This window comes from Meriones unguiculatus, chromosome 7 (assembly GCF_030254825.1).
Source record: "Meriones unguiculatus strain TT.TT164.6M chromosome 7, Bangor_MerUng_6.1, whole genome shotgun sequence".
Taxonomy (NCBI): domain Eukaryota; kingdom Metazoa; phylum Chordata; class Mammalia; order Rodentia; family Muridae; genus Meriones; species Meriones unguiculatus.
The window spans coordinates 89,102,134-89,124,124 of record NC_083355.1 but is presented as its reverse complement, the minus strand read 5'-3'; the positions used below and the strand labels follow the sequence as shown (position 1 = coordinate 89,124,124).

The 21,991-nt window shown below is 44.7% G+C and overlaps 1 protein-coding gene across 1 annotated transcript in view; it reads right to left on the bottom strand.

The window, feature by feature from the left end:
* Nucleotides 1-2,270: 2,270 nt before the first annotated feature.
* Nucleotides 2,271-21,991, bottom strand: part of Pcnx1 (pecanex 1) — a 133,530-nt gene continuing 113,809 nt past the window's right edge. Inside the window, 11 exon segments of the mRNA XM_021653882.2 lie at nucleotides 2,271-7,188; nucleotides 7,350-7,490; nucleotides 7,906-8,107; nucleotides 8,109-8,346; nucleotides 8,840-9,045; nucleotides 10,238-10,512; nucleotides 11,527-11,757; nucleotides 15,391-15,541; nucleotides 16,511-16,611; nucleotides 18,692-18,922; nucleotides 21,038-21,291. Of these exon segments, the coding sequence (XP_021509557.2) occupies nucleotides 7,048-7,188; nucleotides 7,350-7,490; nucleotides 7,906-8,107; nucleotides 8,109-8,346; nucleotides 8,840-9,045; nucleotides 10,238-10,512; nucleotides 11,527-11,757; nucleotides 15,391-15,541; nucleotides 16,511-16,611; nucleotides 18,692-18,922; nucleotides 21,038-21,291 (2,171 nt within the window). The 3' untranslated portion in view covers nucleotides 2,271-7,047.

Below are 21,991 nucleotides of genomic sequence, written 5' to 3'. Positions count from 1 at the left end.
ACAAGGGACCGGAACATCCAAGGATTTGGTTCCAGCACAGTCTTGGTTATTACTCAGGGACAAAGCACCTTGCCCAACACTGATGCTTCAAGGCCTGGTATGTTTTAACAGACGATCTTCATGTCAAGTTTTATGATTTCAGGGCCTACACTGACATGTGCCAGGGAAAAGAATTTCACTGGGGGCAAGTGTTAAGCAGGTCCAGGGGTAGGCCTGCCTGTCGGGGGTGACTTACCCAGGAGCTATGAGCCTTTCTTGACTGCTCTCTTCATGCCTCACCCTGCTTCTGAAGAGGCGGCTCAAGGGCACTGTTCTCTGCATGTGTCTCTCCAGTGTGGGCTGAGCTCCTGCTGCCCTCTCCTGGCAGTCTGTCAGGGACACAGCAGAACCGTTTCCTTGCATTTCATTGGCTGAGATTTAGGGGCTTTCTGGAGCCCAGGGCTCTCATTTCCTCTAGCACACTGCTGTCACAGGAGAGGCTGGAAACACTGCTCCCACCTGGCTCTTTCCGATGGTCCAGGACATCTAGCTAGTTCTCTGGTCCCGTGTAGCACTGTGTGACCTTGCTGATGAGGAGCAGGACCTGGAAGATGGGACATGGCTAGTCCTCGCTTCAGCCCTTGAGGAAGGTGCTTCCTTTGAGTAGACCTCTGGGTGTTTTGTGAAGGAAAACTATGGGCACCACAGCTGCTGGAGGACTACCTTGTATCCCCAGCCCCAGGCCCACTGAGGTGGGTCTTGTCTCTAGCCTTGGCTTACAGTGGTGAGTCCCTGCAGGCAAGACACTTTCACCTGCGCACTCTGGCTCTGGAGCTGAACACGGGGAAATAGATAATGTTCCTTGGCCAGTATAGCTGACAGCCCTTCAGAACTCTCTCTTGTGTTAACCCCCTCTCCAGCCTGTGACCACGATGCTGTGTGCCACTGGACTCCTCATACTCAGGACTGTGCTAAGCCAGGTCCTTGCCCAGGAAGTGCCCTCTTCTCCCAGAAGCCCACATGCAGTGACTGGCCTCGGTCCTCGCACTTAAAGGAGCAACAACACTGAGGAGGCAAAGGGTATGCTGAGCTTGCTTGGAACTGGCATGTATGGTGACTGCATGGTTGGTCAACTTTTTCCTCAGCCCAACACTTCCTGTAGCTCTCAAAAGGCAAAGATCAGTGCAGTGAAGACTACTCCCAAATTTGAAAAGTGTCCATGCTACCCTGGATGCTGACTTTTTCTGATAAAGACAGGTTTCAAGATGGGGCCAGAGATCTGGTGTAGTTTCATGTGGGCTAGTTATTTACGTATCAACACGTCACACTCTGAAACAAAAGGAAACATGAGCCTGACTTTGCCCTTTGGCATAGCTGGTTCACTGGGTACCTAACCAGTCCAAGACCACATGACAGAGAAATTACAAAACAATGTACAGTTGTCTTGCATCAAATTGTGTACAGATGTGATTACATTCAGTTGCCTTTCATAAGCGCGTATGAGAGGGAAAATAGAATATTATGTACAAGTGCTGGCTGAATTATCAGGAAGCCATACTGGGGTGACACTTAAAAGCTCACCTTGCCCACTTCAGGGGAAGATGCTCTCACATGATTAAAGCCAGCAAAACATGTTGAGATGAAAAATCCTAAGTACACTTTAAAGGGTGCATTTTAAAAGGTGGAGGTCTCGCATTAAGAGCCCCTGGAATTAACTGCAAGATGAATGTGACTTGCCAGGGGAGCCCTTTCTTCCTTTGAAGATGTTTGGCTCAACTGGCTTGTTTCCTGTCACTACAAATCTATACTATCTTTAAGATGGAATGCTGTGATCCAGGAGAGAGGAAGCAAACTGTTGGGGGTTCTATTGCAGAAAATAATCTGCCTCCCACACTATCACTAGTCAAAATGACACTAGCATGCACCTCGTGACAGTCCAGAGTATGAAATTCTCCCCACACAAGTTTCTATCTTGGAGGATGTGTGAAGACCCTGGGTGGTGAGTGTATAGCCCTGGCACACATCTGAGACTTCTTCCTTTCTCTGCATGGGAACTTAGTGTAACTAAACACAAATGTCTATCACCTGACATGTCCTACCATTAACATGTAAAATAACTCAGAGGATGAAAATGTCTGTGGAAGAGGTACCACCAGAGCTGTACGCCAAACCCCATGTTTATAGGCTTAGGATGATTCCTTCAGAACCAAGAGTGTTTTAAGAATATGTCACATGGAACTAATACACTGTATTCTACATTTTAAAAAATTGACAAAAAATGGACAAAAGGCAAAATGAAAAAAATTTATTTCCTGTTTTTAATCCATTGTCAATATTCTCTATTTTTTCCTGATCAATATATGTCAAAAGACCTCTCAGCTTTTATTTTCCATTTTAAACAACTACAGTATTTACAAGCTGTTTACAGTAGCACTCACACACTCTCACAGACACGCGCAAGGACACAGATCCTTCTCTCTGGTATATACTGAATGCTGGTAAAGGCAACGATCTTTCAGAGCCCATGATCAGAAAAGGGGAAGCCACCCTCCTTCCACAGGCCCACTTCCTGCAACCCTTTCTAACATTCCTCCTTCCTTTTCCTCATGCAGAGCTCGCTGCCAGACTTGTACAGAGTTACCAACCAATGCTGACAACTTACTGCGACTCTAGCTTTAAAAAAAAAGCACAGGCCCATGTCTGTTGTTTTGGTTGTAGTCTCAAGCTTCTAATACAAAGAAATTTGTTTTAAAGACAAGCTCACCAAACCCGAGCCACCTGGAGCAGCCACCTCATCCTCTATTGTGCAGGCAACATGGACTTATCCCCACCACCCGCCAGGGCACCTCTGTCCTCTTATTGGTTCCAGTGAATCACAACTTGTCAGGTACAGAGCTGAAGCATAAGAAAGCCAGAGCCTATATAATAGGTATAAGTATGATACCAAAGCTGTGTGTGACCCTGTGTGACCATCGGCTTGAGTTCCCTGGATAAGTCTATGCTGAGTCCACAAAGTGGCACATCAGGACGGCCGGCTTCCGGAGGAGCATCTGGTTTCCAGGCAGGAAAGAGAAATTCTCAGCACAGTTCTTGACTCCAGGAGGTGACTCATCTCAGAAAATAGACCTCTGCATTCAAGCAAAGCTAGATCCTTCCAGACCCATTTGATGATTACAGCTTGTGAATAGCTAATAAGTTTCAAACGAGACAGCCTCCGTGTCCATCAACTACATGATTTTAAAAAAGAAATGAAGGGCTGGTTTCCAAATACTTAAAAATGCCTACGCATCCAACATATTAAAATTCCTATCACCTAAATACACTGTGGTATCTGATATACCTCTTTCTTCTCATCAGGAAAACTCAATATCCACCTACGACTGAAACAGAAAGTTCAAAGGCCAACAACAGGCTCCATGCACCATTTTAAATTAAGCTTTAACCGAGTCTCCACTCATCTTGGAGTTAAAGAAAATGCCTCTAGGAGAAAGGACTCATCTGAACAATATATCATCTCACATGAAGAAGTTAAATGGATCTCTGTCCAATTACAAGAGAGATGACGAATACTGATGACTTAAAAACAAAAATCCAGAAATAAATTTGCTTATATTAATGAAAAAGTGCTTAAAATATGAAATTAATATGCTCAACAGCAGTTTATACTTTAGTAGCTGGTAAACAGAAATTCAAAGAATTCTCACGTAACACTTTTTTTTTTCAGGTCACATATATAGAACAAAGGCTAAATGAAATTTATTTAGAAAGAGACAGTTTTAGACAGTGGGAAAATAGTAAAGACTCAGTTTCTGATAAATGACTCAAGACAGTGACCCATCAGGGGGGTTCTAGGTGGAGGCAGAAGGACGCTGGTAGGAAATTAAACAGAGTTTAAAAAGGCAATGAGTCCTTTGCTCAAATGTGATAGGAGATAGAAAAACTAACTAACCCAGAAAGAGTTCTTAATGAGAGCTATGGTTTCCTATATACGAATTCGTGTGTGCACTGATTGACATTCGGTACCCAGAGTCATTTTCTATGTGCCTTTCAAGAGAGAAATATTGTCTTTTATTTCTGGTTCAAGGACCTGAAGGATTATCAATATAACTTGAAAGTGTTTTCAAAACACCTCCAATCTAGTAGAGGTTTCCTTGTAAAGCTTCCGTCCCACCTCATCCCACCTCATCTCTAACCTCCTGAGTCCCAAGAGCAGCACGGCTGTGAGTTAATCTAGATTTGTGGAGAGAGGAAAGCTGGTTAGCAGAAAGTCCACTTGCAAAGTTTTATTGGCCCTTAAAAATGGTGTTAAAAAAAAAAAGAGTTCCCACCAAGATATGGGCTGAAAGACTCACCAAAACCTTAGTGTAGGGCTACAGAAGGTTTGTTTGTTTGTCACTGAAGAAGATGATAAGGCCATTCCAGTATTATCATCTCAAAATGGGGCAAGATAAAGAAGAAAACTGAAGAAGAAAAACAGAGACTTCAGTCATACAACTACCTAAGGAAATACACAGTTTGTTTTTAATTACTTGCAAAATTAAGGAACTCTGAAGTTTTGGCAGTTAGGGACTAATGCACTGAGGTATGCTAGAGTTCTGTACTTTAGTGAGAAAGTCTAAGCAGAAAGTCTAAAATACCAGCTTGCTATCCAGGTACGTACTGGGAGAAAAAAAAACCTGATAAATTGAATCTTAAAACACAAATCTTTAATTATCATTATCTTTCCTGCTGTAATTAGAAAAGTATTTTTTTTTTTTAGGTCATCAGTTTCAGATTAAAAAACTAAAAACAAAATTCTCTTAGGGTTCCTAATTTATAAATTTAATAAAGCTATATGGTAACAAACAGCGACTTTGTCCCAAGAAAAATGTTCAACTCTCCCAAATTCAGACTCCCTATACATGTTCCATACAGAATCCATCTTAAGGGGGGAATCTTTACTTTCGGAGCATATAACATCTAATAGTTATTGGGGGACTAGGCAGGGACAGAATTCTGACCCTCCGATTCATCTTCTGCCTCTTTCTCTGTGCAAGATAGATGCTCTTCTATCTTAGAATGCCAACCCTCCACTTACTTCTCCACCTAGGAGCGGCCATGACAAGATCAAACTCATTTTGAGCAGGGAACAGACAAGCAGCAGGGCGCACAATTCCTCTAGGGAGTTTCAAACACAGACAAACAGATTAGGTATTTAGCTTCAGAAAGAACATCCACCACTGAGCACACCGCGAAGCACGGAGTTGTTCAAAATGGCGAAGGGAATACAGTAACAGCGGGGGGGGGGGGGATACACTTTAAAGTGGTCAATTTAGAAAGAGAAGGGCTCCTTTGTAAAGGTTCAGTAAGTCAAATATTTTTAAACAATAAAGTCTGCAAAGTTTGAAGTCTATGGAAACGTCAATACAAGGCACATTGGGTTCTGAACACAGATTTAAAAACAATACAGGGAAAACAAACAGGGTTTGAAGTATCACTGTGGAGAGACTCCTGTCTGCTGCTGCCAGCGCTCCTGTTTCCTGTAGTGTCAGGACGCACGGTGACACCTGTACCCCAGCCAGTGGGAACAACAGCTCTCTCCTCTCACCTCAGAAGACACTCCACCAAGGTGGCCTAACACAGAAGCCACCGGGTAAAGTGGCCAGTGCCACACAATGGAACGGTCACAGCTCGGACAGATTAATCACAAAGCATCAAAATGGACTGACCTGCTTCTTTCTGGGGTCTGTCCACGTGGAGACAGACAGCTGTTCCCAGGTGCTAGAGGAGACTGGCAATTTTCTTTGGAGTTTAGAACAAAGGGAATCTTAAGCATTAAACACAAAAAAAAAGCTTGAAGTTGCAAGTGAAACCTAAACTGCAGTTTGCATGCAGCCGCGCCGTAAATCCAAGGTACATATTTCCCTGAATACATGCTCTTTAAAGAAACAATATAATTTATGGGACAACATATGAATTGAGTCAATTTCACAGTTATAAATATTTTAAGACAGGAATACACCATAAATTACAGGAAATAATTTCAAGTGATAGAAAGAGAACAGGAAGGAGCAGAGTGCAAAGCTGAAGACGACAGAATAGGGACCGCACCACATGACAATTTTGTTTGAAAAAATTTTACTTGAGAAACTGAACTTCATGTGAATAAACGTCAAGAGCTAGGAACTCTTCAGACAGGAGGTAACTGATCCTCTCTTGAGTTCCTGGGCCTTCATCTTCTTGAAGAGCAAAAGCGTGTTCCAGAGGCAACCTCGACAGGGCCTGCCACCCGCTGAAGAAACGCGGCACACTGGAGACGTGACGGGGCAGCTGGCAGTGGCGTTGGCCAGGAGGATCCACTGGTCCCCAGGGCTGGGAAACGGCAGGGATGAAGCTAGGAGCGGCTCCACAGTGCAGTGCACTGACAGAAAAGGAGCAGCAGGTCCTGCTGGCTACGTGTGTCAGGAAAGGGAGGGGCTAATCCTGAAGGCAATTTAAATAATGGTATTTATTTTTATATATAAATAAATGTTCTGAGAAATCTCAGATTTAGTGCATTGCTGTAAAAAATTAGTGCAGTTTGTTTTCATTAAAGTTTTTAGCGTTCATGGAATAAGATAAACCTACATCTATGCATCATCTTTTCTCACTGTACATTAAACTTTCATACTGTTATATGTCGAGCTGAATGCTTCCACGTGGGTCTGTCTGCAAAAATCATGGTCAATGGATTTCATTTTCTACAACAAAAAAACCATGGCAACTGTTTTTGGCAAAGAAATTAGAAAAATATGAGCTTAGAGTTAGAGGCAAGAGTCCGTGGGTCAAAGCGTAAATGCATAGAGAGCCTTTCCTAAACAGGCTCTGACAGACAACTTTGCCTTTCATGCAGCTAACTTAAAAAAATATTTCAGCTTTATTTGGGGATGGAGACAGTGACAAAAGTCAGGGCAGAGAGGCGCTTAGCCAAGCCACTGTTCAAGCTTTGCTGTGAAGTGCAGGCCTCCCCGTAGGCGGATCTTCAGCAACCTTGCTTTCTCTCCAAGGGCTGGGAAGCCAGAGAAAGGGACGCGGGTGCGCAACGTGGGCTCACACTTCTGCCCCCAGTTCTAGTACCCCAGTTTCAATTATAGTCACGTATTTATCGTCAATCTGGACCAGAAGCACTGTCTTGTCGATGTGGGACCTGGTACCTGGGTCTCTGCTGCAAGGCACCCATCGGTGAATCACCTATTAACCCAGACGATAATGTGCAGTTAGACCCTAGGTGCACCCGTACGCTCACCCCTGTGTAGTCCTGCTAACAACCCAGGCAGAAGACACAGGCCAGCTAAAAACCACATATGAGCCTGACGGCCTCAAGCACACAGCAGCTTCCCGGGAGAACTTACGTGGCCTTCCATGCCCTCCTGAGGACTCCAGTCTTTCCAGCTGTTCCTCCCAGCTTTTAACCGAATTCCTTCATCAGGCCACTGCAGCTCTTTCCTTTTCGACAGGTTAATCCCTTCGAGAATCTGACTGAGATCCACAATCTAAACGGAGACATAAGGATCACCTCCAATTCATATTTTCCCTTTATGATGAAAAATATAGGGCTAAACAAAACTTCTCTTGTAGGACTCTTCGCATTTTAAACTCACCCCTGCTTACAGTGGAATTCAGATAAAAAAAAAAAAAAAAAGACAGAAAACCTACCCAGCTCCAAACCAATTCCTTTTGGACTACCTGCCTGCATTGACTGTATCTGTGTCATGTCGGGAACAGGCATCCCTGCAAGCACAGAAACTGGTGCTTTGAGTTTTTAAGCGGACAGCAGAACATTTCCCCATCACCCCTAAGTGCTCTAGTCCCCCACACCTAAATGCATCAAGTTTTCACAGGGGTCCCCTACTCAACAAGTGAGACATAAAAACAAAAGCCACAGCACACATCTCTTGGCCTACTCACCTGGACTCTGTAAACGACTTCCCCCTTTCTGGCATGTGAAATGTTGGCAGGACTTAAACTGTTGCCTGGCTGGGCCTCAGTGGTACCGCTCTGACCACCCTCGGCTCCAAGAAAGCCTACAAGGGTGTGATGCTTGCAGGCCGGGATGCTTTGGCTCGAGCTGCTGGAGGAGGGCAGGCCGTGCTGCACACAGCCCATGCCCCTGGCTGGCGGCTTCCATCTGGTTCACCATGGAGAGGCGGGACTGGATGGATGACGGCAAGTTTCGAAGTGATATCTGGCTGGTGGAGGAGCGCCGACATGGCACAAAGCCCGTGGTGGACATCCGGAGGGACGAATGGCGGCTGCTGTAGCAATAGGAAGACTGGCTGGCCATGGAGGCCCGAGCTGGGGACTGTCTAACCAGGCTGGACTGCACTGAGTGGGCGCTGTGGCTGGTGCCTGGCAGGAAGCAATGGCAGCCCTCATTAGCAGAAGACCAGGCACGCCAGGCCTCTGTGCCGGGCTTTCTTCAACCACCTTCCTTAGGCAATCACTCCATAAACTTATATACGTCTAAAATCTTTACAGCTACCAAAAAGAAATAAATACTTGGGATATCTCTCTCTCTCTCTCTCTCTCTCTCTCTCTCTCTCTCTCTCTCTCTCTCTCTCTCTCTCTCTCGCCCTGGCTGCCCTGGCACTCACTAGTGCTGATCAGGCCGACTTTAAGCCCAGAGCTGCCTGCCCCTGTCTCCCCACTGCTAGAATTAAAGGCGTGCTCCACAAACACGTAAGATGAGAGATGTACACATGTGCATCAACGCTGATATAACGAATGGTAGAATGCACTGCTGGATCTCAAGCAAGTAACAACACACTCTCTTCCTTTACACATACACGCACTGGCCCAATGGCCAAGGGGTTAACATGACATAGAACTTGTCTCCAGTTACCTAATGTTGGAGGATACGGTGTGGTGGGCGGGTGGAGTCCAGATCCTGTTCCCTGTCCTGGGTTTCCAGTGCTTCCCTGGGACACATTGCCGTGGGGATCACCGGCAGTGGTTGTATTGTTACCCGGACAGGAAGTCCCACCTCCAGTGTCAGAATCTTCAATATTGCCACCGCTGTTGCAGCCAGCTCCACAACCTTTCCTTAGCCTGGAGACGAATTGCAAAGTAGGAAGTATTAGCCCACCATCACTTCAAAATCATTCTTCACTCTTCTGAGTCTTCAATATTGCTGATGTCTGCCTTTATGGTATAGCCAGTATCAGGAACCAAGTCTGCTTCCCAAGGATGGCTGGGGAAGCCCAGCCCTGCCCTACTTACCACTTCAGATCACGCACTCATTGTCCATTTGGCACAACGAATTGTGCAGAACACAGCAATATCATTAAAACCTCAGCTGAAATTGGGAATCTTTGTTTGGCTGGGTGGTGGTGGCGCATGCCTTTAATCCCAGCACTTGGGAGGCAGAGGCAGGCATTTTGCTGAGTTTGAGGCCAGCCTGGTCTACAGAGTGAGTTCCAAGGCAGTCAGGGCTACACAGAGAAACCCTATCTCAAAAAACCAACAAAACAACCCAAATAAACAAAACCAACCCCCTTTCTTTGTTATCTTAGACAGGCCCTCATTCTGTAGACTGGTCAAGAATTCAGAATGTATTCTTGAACTCTCAGCAATTCTCCTGTCTTAGTCCGCTGAATGCTGGGATTACAGATGTGAACCACCACACTGAGCTTTGACAACAGGATTCTTGCCAGTATCTGTTGAGCAAACCGAGACCCAGTCTGTCTACACCACTGCTGTACTGCTGCTACACAGCTGCCTCCACCATCCTCCTGTTTTGGTTTTTCATGTTTAAATACATGGAGACCAAGAGCTGCCCTGACTTGGCATGATTACCTCAGTTTGGGCTGGACCCCTGCACCAAGAATGCCTGTGGTCACAGGCGAACCATAACCTATTCTTTATGCTATTTCTCCCAGGGAGGAAATTCAGTTTCTTTTAGACAGTGCAGGTAACAAAGGTTTTCTGAAAATACAATCTCCATGAACACTATTCTGGCTTATGTTCTGTTAGAGGATAATAAACCTGATTCTTTAAGCACTGGTTAGTCTTCAGAACATTAACAGCCTCTGACTCTAGCTCATAGTCTTTTTTTTTTTTTTTTTTTTTTCTATTTGTCCCCACACATATGCCAACCTCACCACTGCTAGGCAGAGCCAGATGTTAGGTTTATCTCAGCTTCTGAAGATGAGGAGCTGGTTTCTACCTCCTGGTGTTCAGGTATACAATGCTGAGATAAAGAGGCCCAGGCTACAACAAAACTGAAAGACAACCCCACTACCTGTGCCAGGTGGACACTATGAAGTTCCGGATATTTCCCAAGCTGATTGGTCCCCCAAGAATTTCTTTGAGCTGGTCATGGGTGTCAGAGTAGGATGTTGTCAGAGGCGACACGAAGATCGGGTAGCCAATAGGCTGGTCACAAGATGAGTTGATCATGTTCCGAAGCGCCTGCTTTGCATTCTGGATGCTGCCTCTCTCTGGGTTCCGGTTCCGGAGAAACACAAGCTCCTGCTGCTGCCCTGCCCAGAGGCCTCGGACACACTCCTTATTCACCTGAGGGATGACGAAATGGTAACACCTGGTGTGGTGACCGGCTGAAAAGCTGTGAATACACAGTCACCTTCGAAAGGAGCTAACAAATGTCCCTTCCTGGACAGCAGGCTGCTAATAGGCACCTATAGCTTGCTTTTTCTTGCTCCACCTTCCAAAAATACTAAGTAAAATGTAGCCCCTTTCCTTTGTCACGCTAGTGAACTACACAATAGATAGTTCTGATGGGAATGACAGGCAATACATATTTCATGTTGAGAGGATGTTTGTGGTATTTTGGGGTTGATTAAATGATAGGATCAAGACAGGTGGCTGACCAGGTCAGCCATAAAGGGATTTGCTGCCAAACCTGGAGACTTGAGTGTGATCCCTGGGACCCACCTGGGGTGGTGGAAGGAGAGAACCAATCCTGAAAGCTGTTCTTTGACTTCCATATAAACGCTGCACATGGCGTGCACACACATGCATAGATATATACACTCAGTAAGTGTTTAAAGATTAAAGTCAATCATTATAAACTATAAATTTCAAAAACTAAACTTCCTAACTCATAGAACATTTTCATACACACATGCACAAATACATCAACACTTACACACTCATTTAAATGCACAATTGTGCAAAATGAGTGAGAGTGAGAGAGAATTTACGGAACAAATCATTTACAGTTAGCTCTGAACCACAGTGACACACACACTGTTATTCTCTTTTAACTGAGGAGGGTACCTCATTAGCAACAGAGTGCTGGCTTCTACAGGAGGAATACTGCTCAGATTTCATATGAAATGGGTAAAAGGTCACCAACACTGAAATCAGCCAACAAATTAAAGGCTTACAGCATCTGAGAAAACCTCACAGGAAGAGGGTATGACTGCTAAGGAAGTGGGTGTTCATAGGCCACGAGTGTGCCGTCTGCTCAGTTTTAAATGCAAGCAGTGCCAATCACACTTCAGAGGCTGGCTCGAGACGCCTAACCTCAGCTTCCCTTAGTTACAGCGAGGTGACCCTGAGACTCACCTTAATGACCCTGAAGCTCAGGTAGCGGCGGTTGAGCATGATGATCTTGTACTCATTGGTGCCATCGTCCATGACGTGCCGCAGAGCCAATAGGGAGGGAGAGTTGGCAAGGACTGCACTCCGCCATGCAGGGTCGCCTTCGTGGGCTATCACAAGGTTCTTTTCATGAGACACGATGGCTTCATAGAGCACAGTGGGGTCGTCATACTCATCTGGAGAAGTGAAATGATCCTAAACACAGAAATGCCAAGTATGATTTTTTTGTTTTGGAGAAAAAGAAAATAACTTCCAAGATGATAAGCGAAAGTTCTTACAAATGGGTTTAATTTTCTACTATACATATGGATGCTATTATGGATATGCTCATTACTGTTCTACTAATTGATACTGTCAGCTTCTAAAGAACACAATATAGAGGCCTTTGGTAAAGCTCTTCCTTAATTTGTGACAGTGCAGTAAAAAAACGATGTGTGTGAGGGTCATTAAGACAGCTCAGTGGGTGAAGGCACTTGCTACACAAACTCTTGTTCTAAACTCTTTAACCAACTCCATCCTCGAAGCGAGATAACTAAGCATCCTTTCCAAGTTTAATAGATTGCCTTTTTATCTCTTTCAAGGTAGTTTTCACACATTCACTCACAGGTGCTTAAAATTTACTCCTGTTTGTGCATGGTGTGTATGTGTGTTTTGCTCATAGCACTTTTACATAGGTTCTGGGGGCTGAACTCTTATCTCCAGGTTTGGGCAACAAGTGCCTTCACCCACTGGCCATCTTGCTGAGCCTTGCACACACAGTTTTCTTTTACTTCACTATTACAAGGAAGAGCTTTACAGAAGGCCTCTGTGTTGGGTTCTTAGAAGCCACGCACAGTTTCCATAAAGCTACACACGTGCAACAGCTACAGTATGCCACTTATCCCGCCCTTCTCCTCCTCTGGATGTGACTGTACATGGCTTAGCCATCCCAGCCCACTCAGAAGAGCTTCTTTGTCTCAGTAACCACTCAGCCATATGATGGACATTTTTCATCTACTGTCTGCAGACTGAGGCAGGAAGCATGGATGAAACAAAGAGAGTTTGTGTCCCTTTTAAAACCTCCATGTTAAAAGGCAATATAAGACACACAACAAAGTAATCATAGCTCAGATCTAAACGTCAGAAATAGCATGTTATTGAGGAAACACAAAGGTCTTATTGGTTCCTTTGGCAAGTAGCTAGAAGGCTGATACAGGTCTGTATTCAGGCAAAGTGACTCATCCCGGCTCAACCGCAGCAACTACAGCTCCTGCCCCTGCCTGAGGGGGAAGAGTAAGACTGAGACGCCAGTCCGGATACCACTGAGTCTGCCATGGACCTACGGGAAGAATGCTGTGCACGCAGGTGATGAGGCCTTACAGAGCCCTGTGGTTCACCGCTGCGCTCATCTGCTAAGGAGCCTCACTAGCACCTGACCTCCCCATGTGCGAAGTCGGAAGCTTGACTGGGATGCAGAGCTGCTTCCCAGGTTCAAAGTTCACATGGGTTCTTCTCGTCAATGAACATTTTATTAAGTCTCAATTCTTATTTCTATTCATTTTATTTTTAATTATATATAACCATGTATGTATGTTTGTTTGTGTATAGTACGTGCAGGTGACTATGGATGTCAGGTCCTCTGGAGCTGGAGTTGCAGACAGCTGTGAGATACCTGATGTGGGTGCTGGGGTGTGAACTTGGGTCCTCTGCAAAGAGCAGTATGAATTATTTTTTTTGTTTTTTTTTTTTTTTTTTTACCAAAGTAACTTTCTTTTATTTATTTATTTTTAAATAATTAAATTTTTCTTTTTCTTTTTAAAATTTAATTTTATTTATATACTTAAAAAACATTTATTCACTTTGTATCCCCACTGCAGCTCCCTGACTCGCTGCAGCTCCCTGCCTTGTCTCCTCCCTGTCCCATTCACCCTCCCTCCTCTCCCCCTATGGCATTTCCCTAGTCCCCTGATAGGAGAGGACTTCCTCCCCTTCTAGCTGACCCTAGCTTATCAGGTCTCATCAGTGCTGAGTGAGGTAACCCAGAAGCGGGAAGACACATATGATATATACTTAGTTCTAAGTGGATATTAACCATATAATATAGGATAAACATACTAAAATCTATAGCCCCAAAGAAGCTAAAAAAACAAGGCAGGCCCTATGGAAGATGCTTAATCCTCATTCAGTATGGCAAACAGGATAGATATTGGAAGTAGAAGACAAGGAACAGGACAGGAGCCTTCCTCAGAGGACCTCTGAAAGACTCTACCCACCAGGGTATCTAAGAAGATACTGAGACTCATAGCCAAACTTTGGGCAGAGTGTTGGAAACATTATGGAAGAAGAGAGAAATAGACCTGGAGGGGACAGGAGCTCCACAAGGAGACCAACAGAGCAGCATGAATCTTATCTCTCTAGGCCCATGGATTCATTTGCTACATAAGAATGCTGGACCCCCAACTGCTTCTCCAGACCTGCTGGATAACTTCTGTAACCAACCTAACCGCACACTGTGTAACAGTGCTAAGCTTTCTGTTACGAACCAGCTTTCCTGGACAACAGGCAAGGCGGTCATACAGTGCTGGCTTGGGAGGAGCCCTCCATCCAGCCCTGCCACCAACGTCAGTACAGTTACTCGGATCAGGAAGAAAGCTCTGACACACAAGTAGACACATTGCTGATAAAACAGACACAAACTTAGCAGGCATGCTAACTGCAGATTTTAATCTTGCTCAGACACTTATTCTCACTGGCTTAAGCTATAGAAAATCTGAAGTTTTCATGTTGAGGTCTTGTGTGTAAGCTACTCAGGAAGCTGAGACAGAGGAACCAAAAATATAAGAACTGCCTGGGCTCCACAATTAGTTCAAACGCAGGCTGGACAATCTAATAAGATTTTCTGTCTGTCTCTTTCAGACAGAGGGCCGAGGACACAGCTTAGTGGCAGAGCACTTGTCTGGAGTACACGAGGCTCCAGGTTTAGTCCCCTCGGTAGTCCCCACCCCAATTGACCTGGTCATTGTCATTTCTTTTAAATGTACTGAATTTTGTCTCAAAACTTTAAAGCTGGTCTGAATAAGGACAATCACACCAGATCCCAAAAGAGTCTTTCCCCCATGATCTTCAAACCAGTAATCCATTTTTAGTAACTCGTCCCTTACTGGCAATGGTCCCCAAGAACAAGGGAATTTAGCTTTATTCTCAGGCTTAACCTCACATGAGGAGCACTTCACTTTTTATTTGGGGCCAGCAATCCAATTAGCTTTGGGCATAGTGGGTGCATTTACCATGTGGCTGTCACCATCAGATCTGTACACCTGAGTGGCACAAACAGAGAGCAAGTGCCAGGACAGAAGGACACAGTCTACTCTTCAAATGGTCTAGGGCTTTGGAAATACACGTTGGGGCCAACAGCTCCACTTCCCTGGTAGGTGTTGGTCTCTGAGCTTGCCCTGACAGCCTGCTACTCGGGAGCACAGTGAGCAGAAGGCAGCAGCACACCACCTCCTGAGGGTCACGTGGCACTGGCCGCTGTCAGGTGTTCACCGTGGAAAGGGACAGGAAAACGGCAATCACATGGAGTCAAGCAAGCATTTCAGGGGTACAGACCTTTCTTTTCAGTTTGCTGCTGTAGCCTAGATCAGGAATATTAACAGTTATCAATATTACAACTCACTACTACTGTTACTATGAGAAACACAGGTTCAGGCTTCCGGGACTTAGTGCCTTGCTAGAAGTAAGGTTTTTCTGTGGTTCAGATGACAGCTTTTCCAAAGGTCCCCAAGACATAACATGGAAATCAAAAGACAAATTATCAGCAAACCAGAAATGAATCAAAACACCTCTTACCTGATGGAGTTTAATGGACATGCGGATTCCAGGCACGACAACTTTTCTCAGCAGTTCCATGTCAGCAAAGATCCACTCGTCTCGGACTGAAGAAATCCGGAAGTCCCCTTTAAACAGGGCGTGCAATCCATAGAGGAAGGACTCCAGGTTACTGTAAGGTTGGAGATAAAGGACACGTGCTCTGACAAGGGTCTTCACGACACTGACTCTTACGTCTGCTCTGCATCAGAACCATCTGGGAGTGATTCCCAACCCGGGGGACACATATCAGATACCTTCTTATCAGATACTTGCCTTATGATTCAGAACACTAGCAAAATTATAGTTATGAAGTAGCAACAAAATAAATTTATGGTTGGGGGTCACCGTAACGTGAAGAACTGTATTAAAGGACCTCAGCATGAGGAAGGTTGAGAACCACAGGTCTAGAGTGCTTCAAAAGTAGAATCCAGACACTGAAGCCTGAACTCCTAAGTGAGCCTCCCTGTTTGACTAGGAACTTTGCTTATGACCCATGGTAACAGCCTATAAGACAACAGGCTGAGAGCCTACAGAGCGAGGGAAATTAGGGTGAGTCTAATGTAAAACATGTAATCAGAAGAAATTTAAGATAGGAATTATCTACTTCAAATACACACCACTTTAAAAATGTAAATGACCTAGAGAAACATTATAAAGAAATGTAGAAAAATAAGCTGGAGAAATATGTTAGAAAAATAGATAAGAAAATGTAAATGTGCAGAGACTAAGGAAATCTTACAAAGTGATTGTAAAATAGCACAAAATGAATGTCAAAACAAACAAACAAAAAAATAAACCCAAGAAAACAATCAACTAACGAGACAAAACACAGTTAGAGCTTCCCAAGCTCTCTTTCTTCCGTTTTCTTTTATTGCATGCTTATGTGTGTCTAGGCATGACCTGCCTGGCTGGTGCTCACAGAGGGCATCAGAGCCCCTGAAACTGGAGTTGTTGATATTTGTGAACCACCACGTGGGCTGGGAACTGAACTCAGGTCTTCCGGCTGAGTAGCCAGCACTCTTAACCACTGAACATCTTTCCAGTGCCACTACCCCTGGCCCCCAATACCTTCTTCTTGAGAAGAGAAGGTATTCTTTACCTGGACATGTGGTGGGAGGCCGTTCCCAAAGCTCTCCGTCCCAGAACACAGAGTCCATAACAAAGTGTCACCAGGGACGAATCTTTATCCACATCTAGTGGCTTTAAAAATAAAGAATATTAGATATCAGAAAGCTACATAAGTATTTAACAAATCAGAAAATACCCAATTGATAAGTCAGAGACAGATAAAGAAAGAGCTGAACTTTACAATTAGAGAAGGAAGAGGCTTTCTATCTGTCTGTCTGTCTATCATCCATCCATCCCATTTATCTAATGTAACTGCCTTGGAGGGATACTGGAGAGTATGAGGCAGAGGGCCACTAGACTGGTGAGTATCCTAGGGCTTGGAGTTGGCGAATCTCCACAGTTTAGAGTGCTTTCTTAGGAAGAGGTCCTTCTGGGAAAGGGATTTATGGGAGCAGAATGCTTGCTCTTAAGGAGATGAGGATGATTCTGATTTGATTATGGAAAAACTATAGCAGAAGGGAGAGTATGTAATTGGAAAAATACCACTAAAGGGAACGCAACGGGTAGAATATAGCCAGGGCTGAGTGCGTGATAAGCTGTCTGAAGGGACTGGGGATTCCCAGATTGGACGTGGGCCTCAAAAAAATATTTATGTGTAAGAGCATTTTGCCTGCAAATATATATGTACTACATGCATGCTTAAGGAGGCCAGGAGAGGGTGCTGGGTGCCTGGAGCTATAGATGGTTGAGTGTCACCATGTGTGTGCTAGGAATGGAACTCAGGCCCTCTCTAACTGCTGAGCTGTCTTCCCAACCCCGAAGGCAAGCCGTTTGAATATATGTAAGGGCAAGCAGGAGGACTTCCTCGAGCTATGTCCAACCTTCCAGGAACCTCTGAGAGAAAGGCACTTAGGCTGACGATGGAGGCCATTTCTGAGTGAGAAGATAGTCTACTTCAACACTATCTAAGCCCAGAAAAGGGACCCTAGAACATGTCCACATGCCTCAATTATCCCCCACATCTGAAGCATTATGCAAAGACCTTAATTATACCTCACATGAGAAACCAAACAATCACCTGCCTGTTAGATGTTTTGAAGAAAGTTAAATTTTGAGGCCCATCATTCTCAAATGTTGTCTCTGATACACCCAACCTCAGAATGGCATTTTATCCTATTATTTCTTCTTTAAAGCATGCAATTTTGATCAGCATATGTTGCCCATTGGCTACCACTAATAAGAGGAAGCACAAACGCACCCCATTTTGACTGATGGAAAGATGCTACTATGACAGGATGCCTGAAGTGGCTGGAAAGGAAGGGCTACCGGGTCTGGTAACCCTCCAGGCTCTGGCTGTCAAGAGGGCTCACTAACCCCAGGGTACCAAGTAAACCAGGTGCTGGGTACTTAGCTCCAGCCTCCCTGAGAAGCCACAATGTTGATGGCAGAGAGCCCTGGCCACGGCACTTGGGATCTACGGTTTCGCTAGTCTGGCACGACAGTGGTACAGGCCTAGAACAAACAGCAGTGGGAAAGTCTGTGATTCATCTTCCTTTAGGACAGGGTGTCCTAATGTGCGCAGGAGTAAAGGGGTAAACACCTGAATTAAAGCCACCAGGGAGACACCTATTTTACGTCTGTGGTCTAGAGGTACTGAATCAGAATTTCTTTTGGAGAGACCTAAAAATCTTTACATCCAAAGTGCAGAATTAACCTTTATCTACATTCACACTAAAAGTCCTTGATGAGGCTGGTCCAACAGTAGTCCACAGGCTACTTACAATGATTACAGCTAAGTAAGATGCAGAAGGACGCTTTCAAGTGTTAAAGCCAATGTGATACTGGACTGCAGCGGACACGCCCAGGACCATCTCGGCAGACAGCACCGGTCTAGACTTGCATTTGGGACAGACATAGTTACAGCTGGTGGACAGTGCTTACGGACGAGACTTCGGGGAGTACTGTATGGAACCACAACTTGTGTATGCATGCTGCCCGGACAGTCAGGATGCTGCAAAGTGAAGGAGGACTACTCTCCTTCAGCTGCCTAGGCAGACGTGGCTTGTTCAGAACATTACGACGCAGACATGCCGTCTAACCCAGAGGATCTGGGAGGAAGTGCAGGAAAAGCTGACTCACAATGACTAACAGGATATTTCCCCGCTTTTTGTCAAAACCTGTATTCACAGAACTGCAACCGGAACTGAACTACCTTTGCTCTCCGGGAAGAGCAGTACTCTATCCAGCTGAGGTAAATCACACAGAAACTCTCCCGAGATATGCCTGCCAGCCGATGGTCATAGTCCTCGTCGATGTTTGGGTTGAAAGTTGGGTCCACATCAACGTAATTTCGGTCTGCACAGAGACGCAGTCCCTCCTGCATCGTCTCGTTGGCAAGCCACTCCTCTAACTTAGAGGACGTTGTAACATAATAAATGATGCCCTGGTTAAGAAAACACAGGGAATCCAAGTCAAGTCACGATGCAAACTTACTCCAACTGCTCACCTAAATGAACAACTGCTCCCAGATAATATAGTTCAAAATATTTTACTTTAACTCAAGTATTCTACGCCTACATTTTAAGAAAGCTACTTGAAGCTAGCCTAAATGAAAACATCACCTAGTACTTTTAAATCACAACCATGAATTTAAAAAGGCAACTTATAGACTATTAATTCCCGTGCTTTTGAATTTAGGCTCCCTCCCTCCCTCCCTCCCTCCCTTCCATTCACTGGTTTCTCAGGACAGGGTTTCTCTCACCCTGGCTGTCATGGAGCTCACTACATAGACTACACTGGTCTCAAACCCACAGAGATCCACCAGCCTGTCCCCTGAGTGCTGGGATTAAAGGTGTGCACCGCCACCACTTGGCTCAGAATAGTTTTAGAGAGTTAAAAATTAGTATACAACATTTATTTTGAAAATTTTCTCATAAAGTTATTAAATCTTTTGGTGTTCATAGGCCACATGACAGAAATAAAGAACACAAACAAAAGGAGACACATTCACAAGCACATACACACGCAGATACATACACGCACAGACACACAAACATGGTGGGTGCAGCGAGGAGCATACCACACAAACACAGGTTGAGAACGTGTAAATCAAACTGCTTTAGTTTTCCGGGTTTAATCGAATGGAAGGCTCAGGGTTTATCAAAACCAGCACAAAGAATTAGTGTTAACAATGTTAAATATCAGATGTATGGATTATGGCTGATCCATTTCTTAAAAATAATGACCTTGATGGGCCTGCTGAAATGCCCTTAATCCCAGAGAGACAGAGGCAGGTGGGTCTCTGAGAATTCCAGGCTAGCCTGGTCTACATACCAAGTTCTGGGGCAGTTAGGGCGATACGGTAATACTTGTAGTGGGAGTTTTGGTTTCTTTTAAAAACTCAGTTATGCTATACAAACATGTTTTTGTTTTACCCTCAGGTGTAGGATATAGGGCTGCTTCAGACCGATCACAGCAGCAGACTATTTGACTCATGCGGGCTCTGAGAGGGGCATGATCTTTGCCAGCTGCAGACAGTTTAATTCTGAGGACTCTGGAGAGGGAATAAATGCCAGAGCCCACACAGAGAGGGGTTTGTAAAGAAGAAGGTAGTTGCTTCTCCCGGATGCTCCTGGTTGCTGTTGCAGTTTGATGAAAAGAAGAAATTGGAGATATTCTGAAACAAAGATTGGACTTGCCCCAAAGAATCCGATGACCCAACCAGCAGGAAGCAGCCTAAGAGAACTACATCCCCTCAGTTACCTTCTTACGCTCCTACCTGGTGTTGGGAAGGATTGGGGTAGGTAAGCAAGGGAGGGAAAGTTCTAAGAACCCCAATAAAATAGATAAAAATATACACACACAAATACTCAGTCTCCAAACAAAGCAGTAACAAAAATCTGGCTTCACTTATAAAGGATTAATTTTGGCCGCTGAAGGGCCTGGCTCTGCCCTCAGGCCCGGTCTTTGTTCATCACGGGTAGAGCGCCAGTGTAACGGTCTCCCCATGACCTGCAGGAATTCTGGAGCACCCTGCCAACTCTACCTGACTGTAGACTTAAGTGCCTTAGGAGCCATGTAAATGTGTGCATGTGTGCGAGTACTCATCAGCCCTGACCCATAAACCACGAGTGCCAGCTATTAATAGCAACAGAGACATGGGCCAGGAAATAGCAAGAACCTTATGGGGTGGGGATGTTTCATTATTTTTCCCACAGGTATATTTTAATTGGTCTCTCTGGATACTAAAAAATTCAAATCATTATTCAGAAGCCAAACACAAATTTGAGAGGCTAGGAATGTAGGTCAGGAGTCGATTACTTACCTAGTTCTGGGCTTGATCTTTGTAAGCACATGGTATTAGCATTGAAAAAAAAAGAATGAATAAAAATGTGCAGGTGTGTTACATGCATGTGTATATATGTATATGGGCATGTCCACCTACATGAGTACGTGTAGGTGTTTGTGTATGTGCATGCATGTGCCTGTGCCGGTCTTTCTCAAGAAACCTCCCGTCTGCTGCTTGGATGTCTAAGCAGGCGCACCCCTCACCCCTCACCTTGACATAGTAAGTGGTAAGCACTCTGCGGAGATCAAAGACTTGAAGCATGGAAGCAGCACTGTTGTCAGTGATGCTGTAGCCCTCCAGAATATACTTGGTGACAACCACTTCCCAAGCCAGCCAGCGCTGGCCAAATGCAGCATTAAAGGAAAGTACATGAGGAACATGGCCAGGCTCACAGCAGCAAAACCCTTCATCTTCTTCTACACCTTCTGTGATGGCTTCTACTTCCCGCTGCTGACAGTAGGTGCCTTAGAAAAAGACAAGACCATTAGAGACAAGGGCAAAAAGCCAGCAACTGGAAAGATGAATGTGTACTTAGCACAATTTAGAAAAGACACATTTTATAGCACTTTAGAATACGTGATTGATTTGCCTTAGAATATTCATCACCAGACTGTAGCAAACTCTACAAGTCAGGCTGACTCTCCATTCATTAGACTCACAACATGCGGGCGTTAGCACACTGAAGGCCTGTGAATTTGTGCCATAAAGTAACTCTTCAATTCTGCCTAAACAGATTTCCAATTTCCAACTGCATCAGTACCAAGTGAAGGCCAAATGAGTGAATGTTCATCTCCTAAAAGTGTGCACTGATCACAAACAAACAGGGAAGGATACTGCCCTGGCAGGGCAGGTCTTCCGCTAGATGAGTCCATGGAACACCTCACCAGCACAGCAGAAGCATGGCTTGCTCATCTCCTGGCACTCCAGCTAGCCAACTTCACAAGAGAAGCCATCCTTTGATTGGCTTGTCTCTTTTTCCAAGAAAATGCTTCCCTGTTTCCCATTCCAAACTAGAAACACCCAAAGAACTTCTTAGAAAGGCTAAAACTCTCCAGAAATGGCCACTGAATATTCCTGATCAGAAATATATTCAACAACAGGACGTGAAATCTCCATAAAAATGCTTCTACTCATGGGTATAGCTAATTATTTTGAATTTAATAA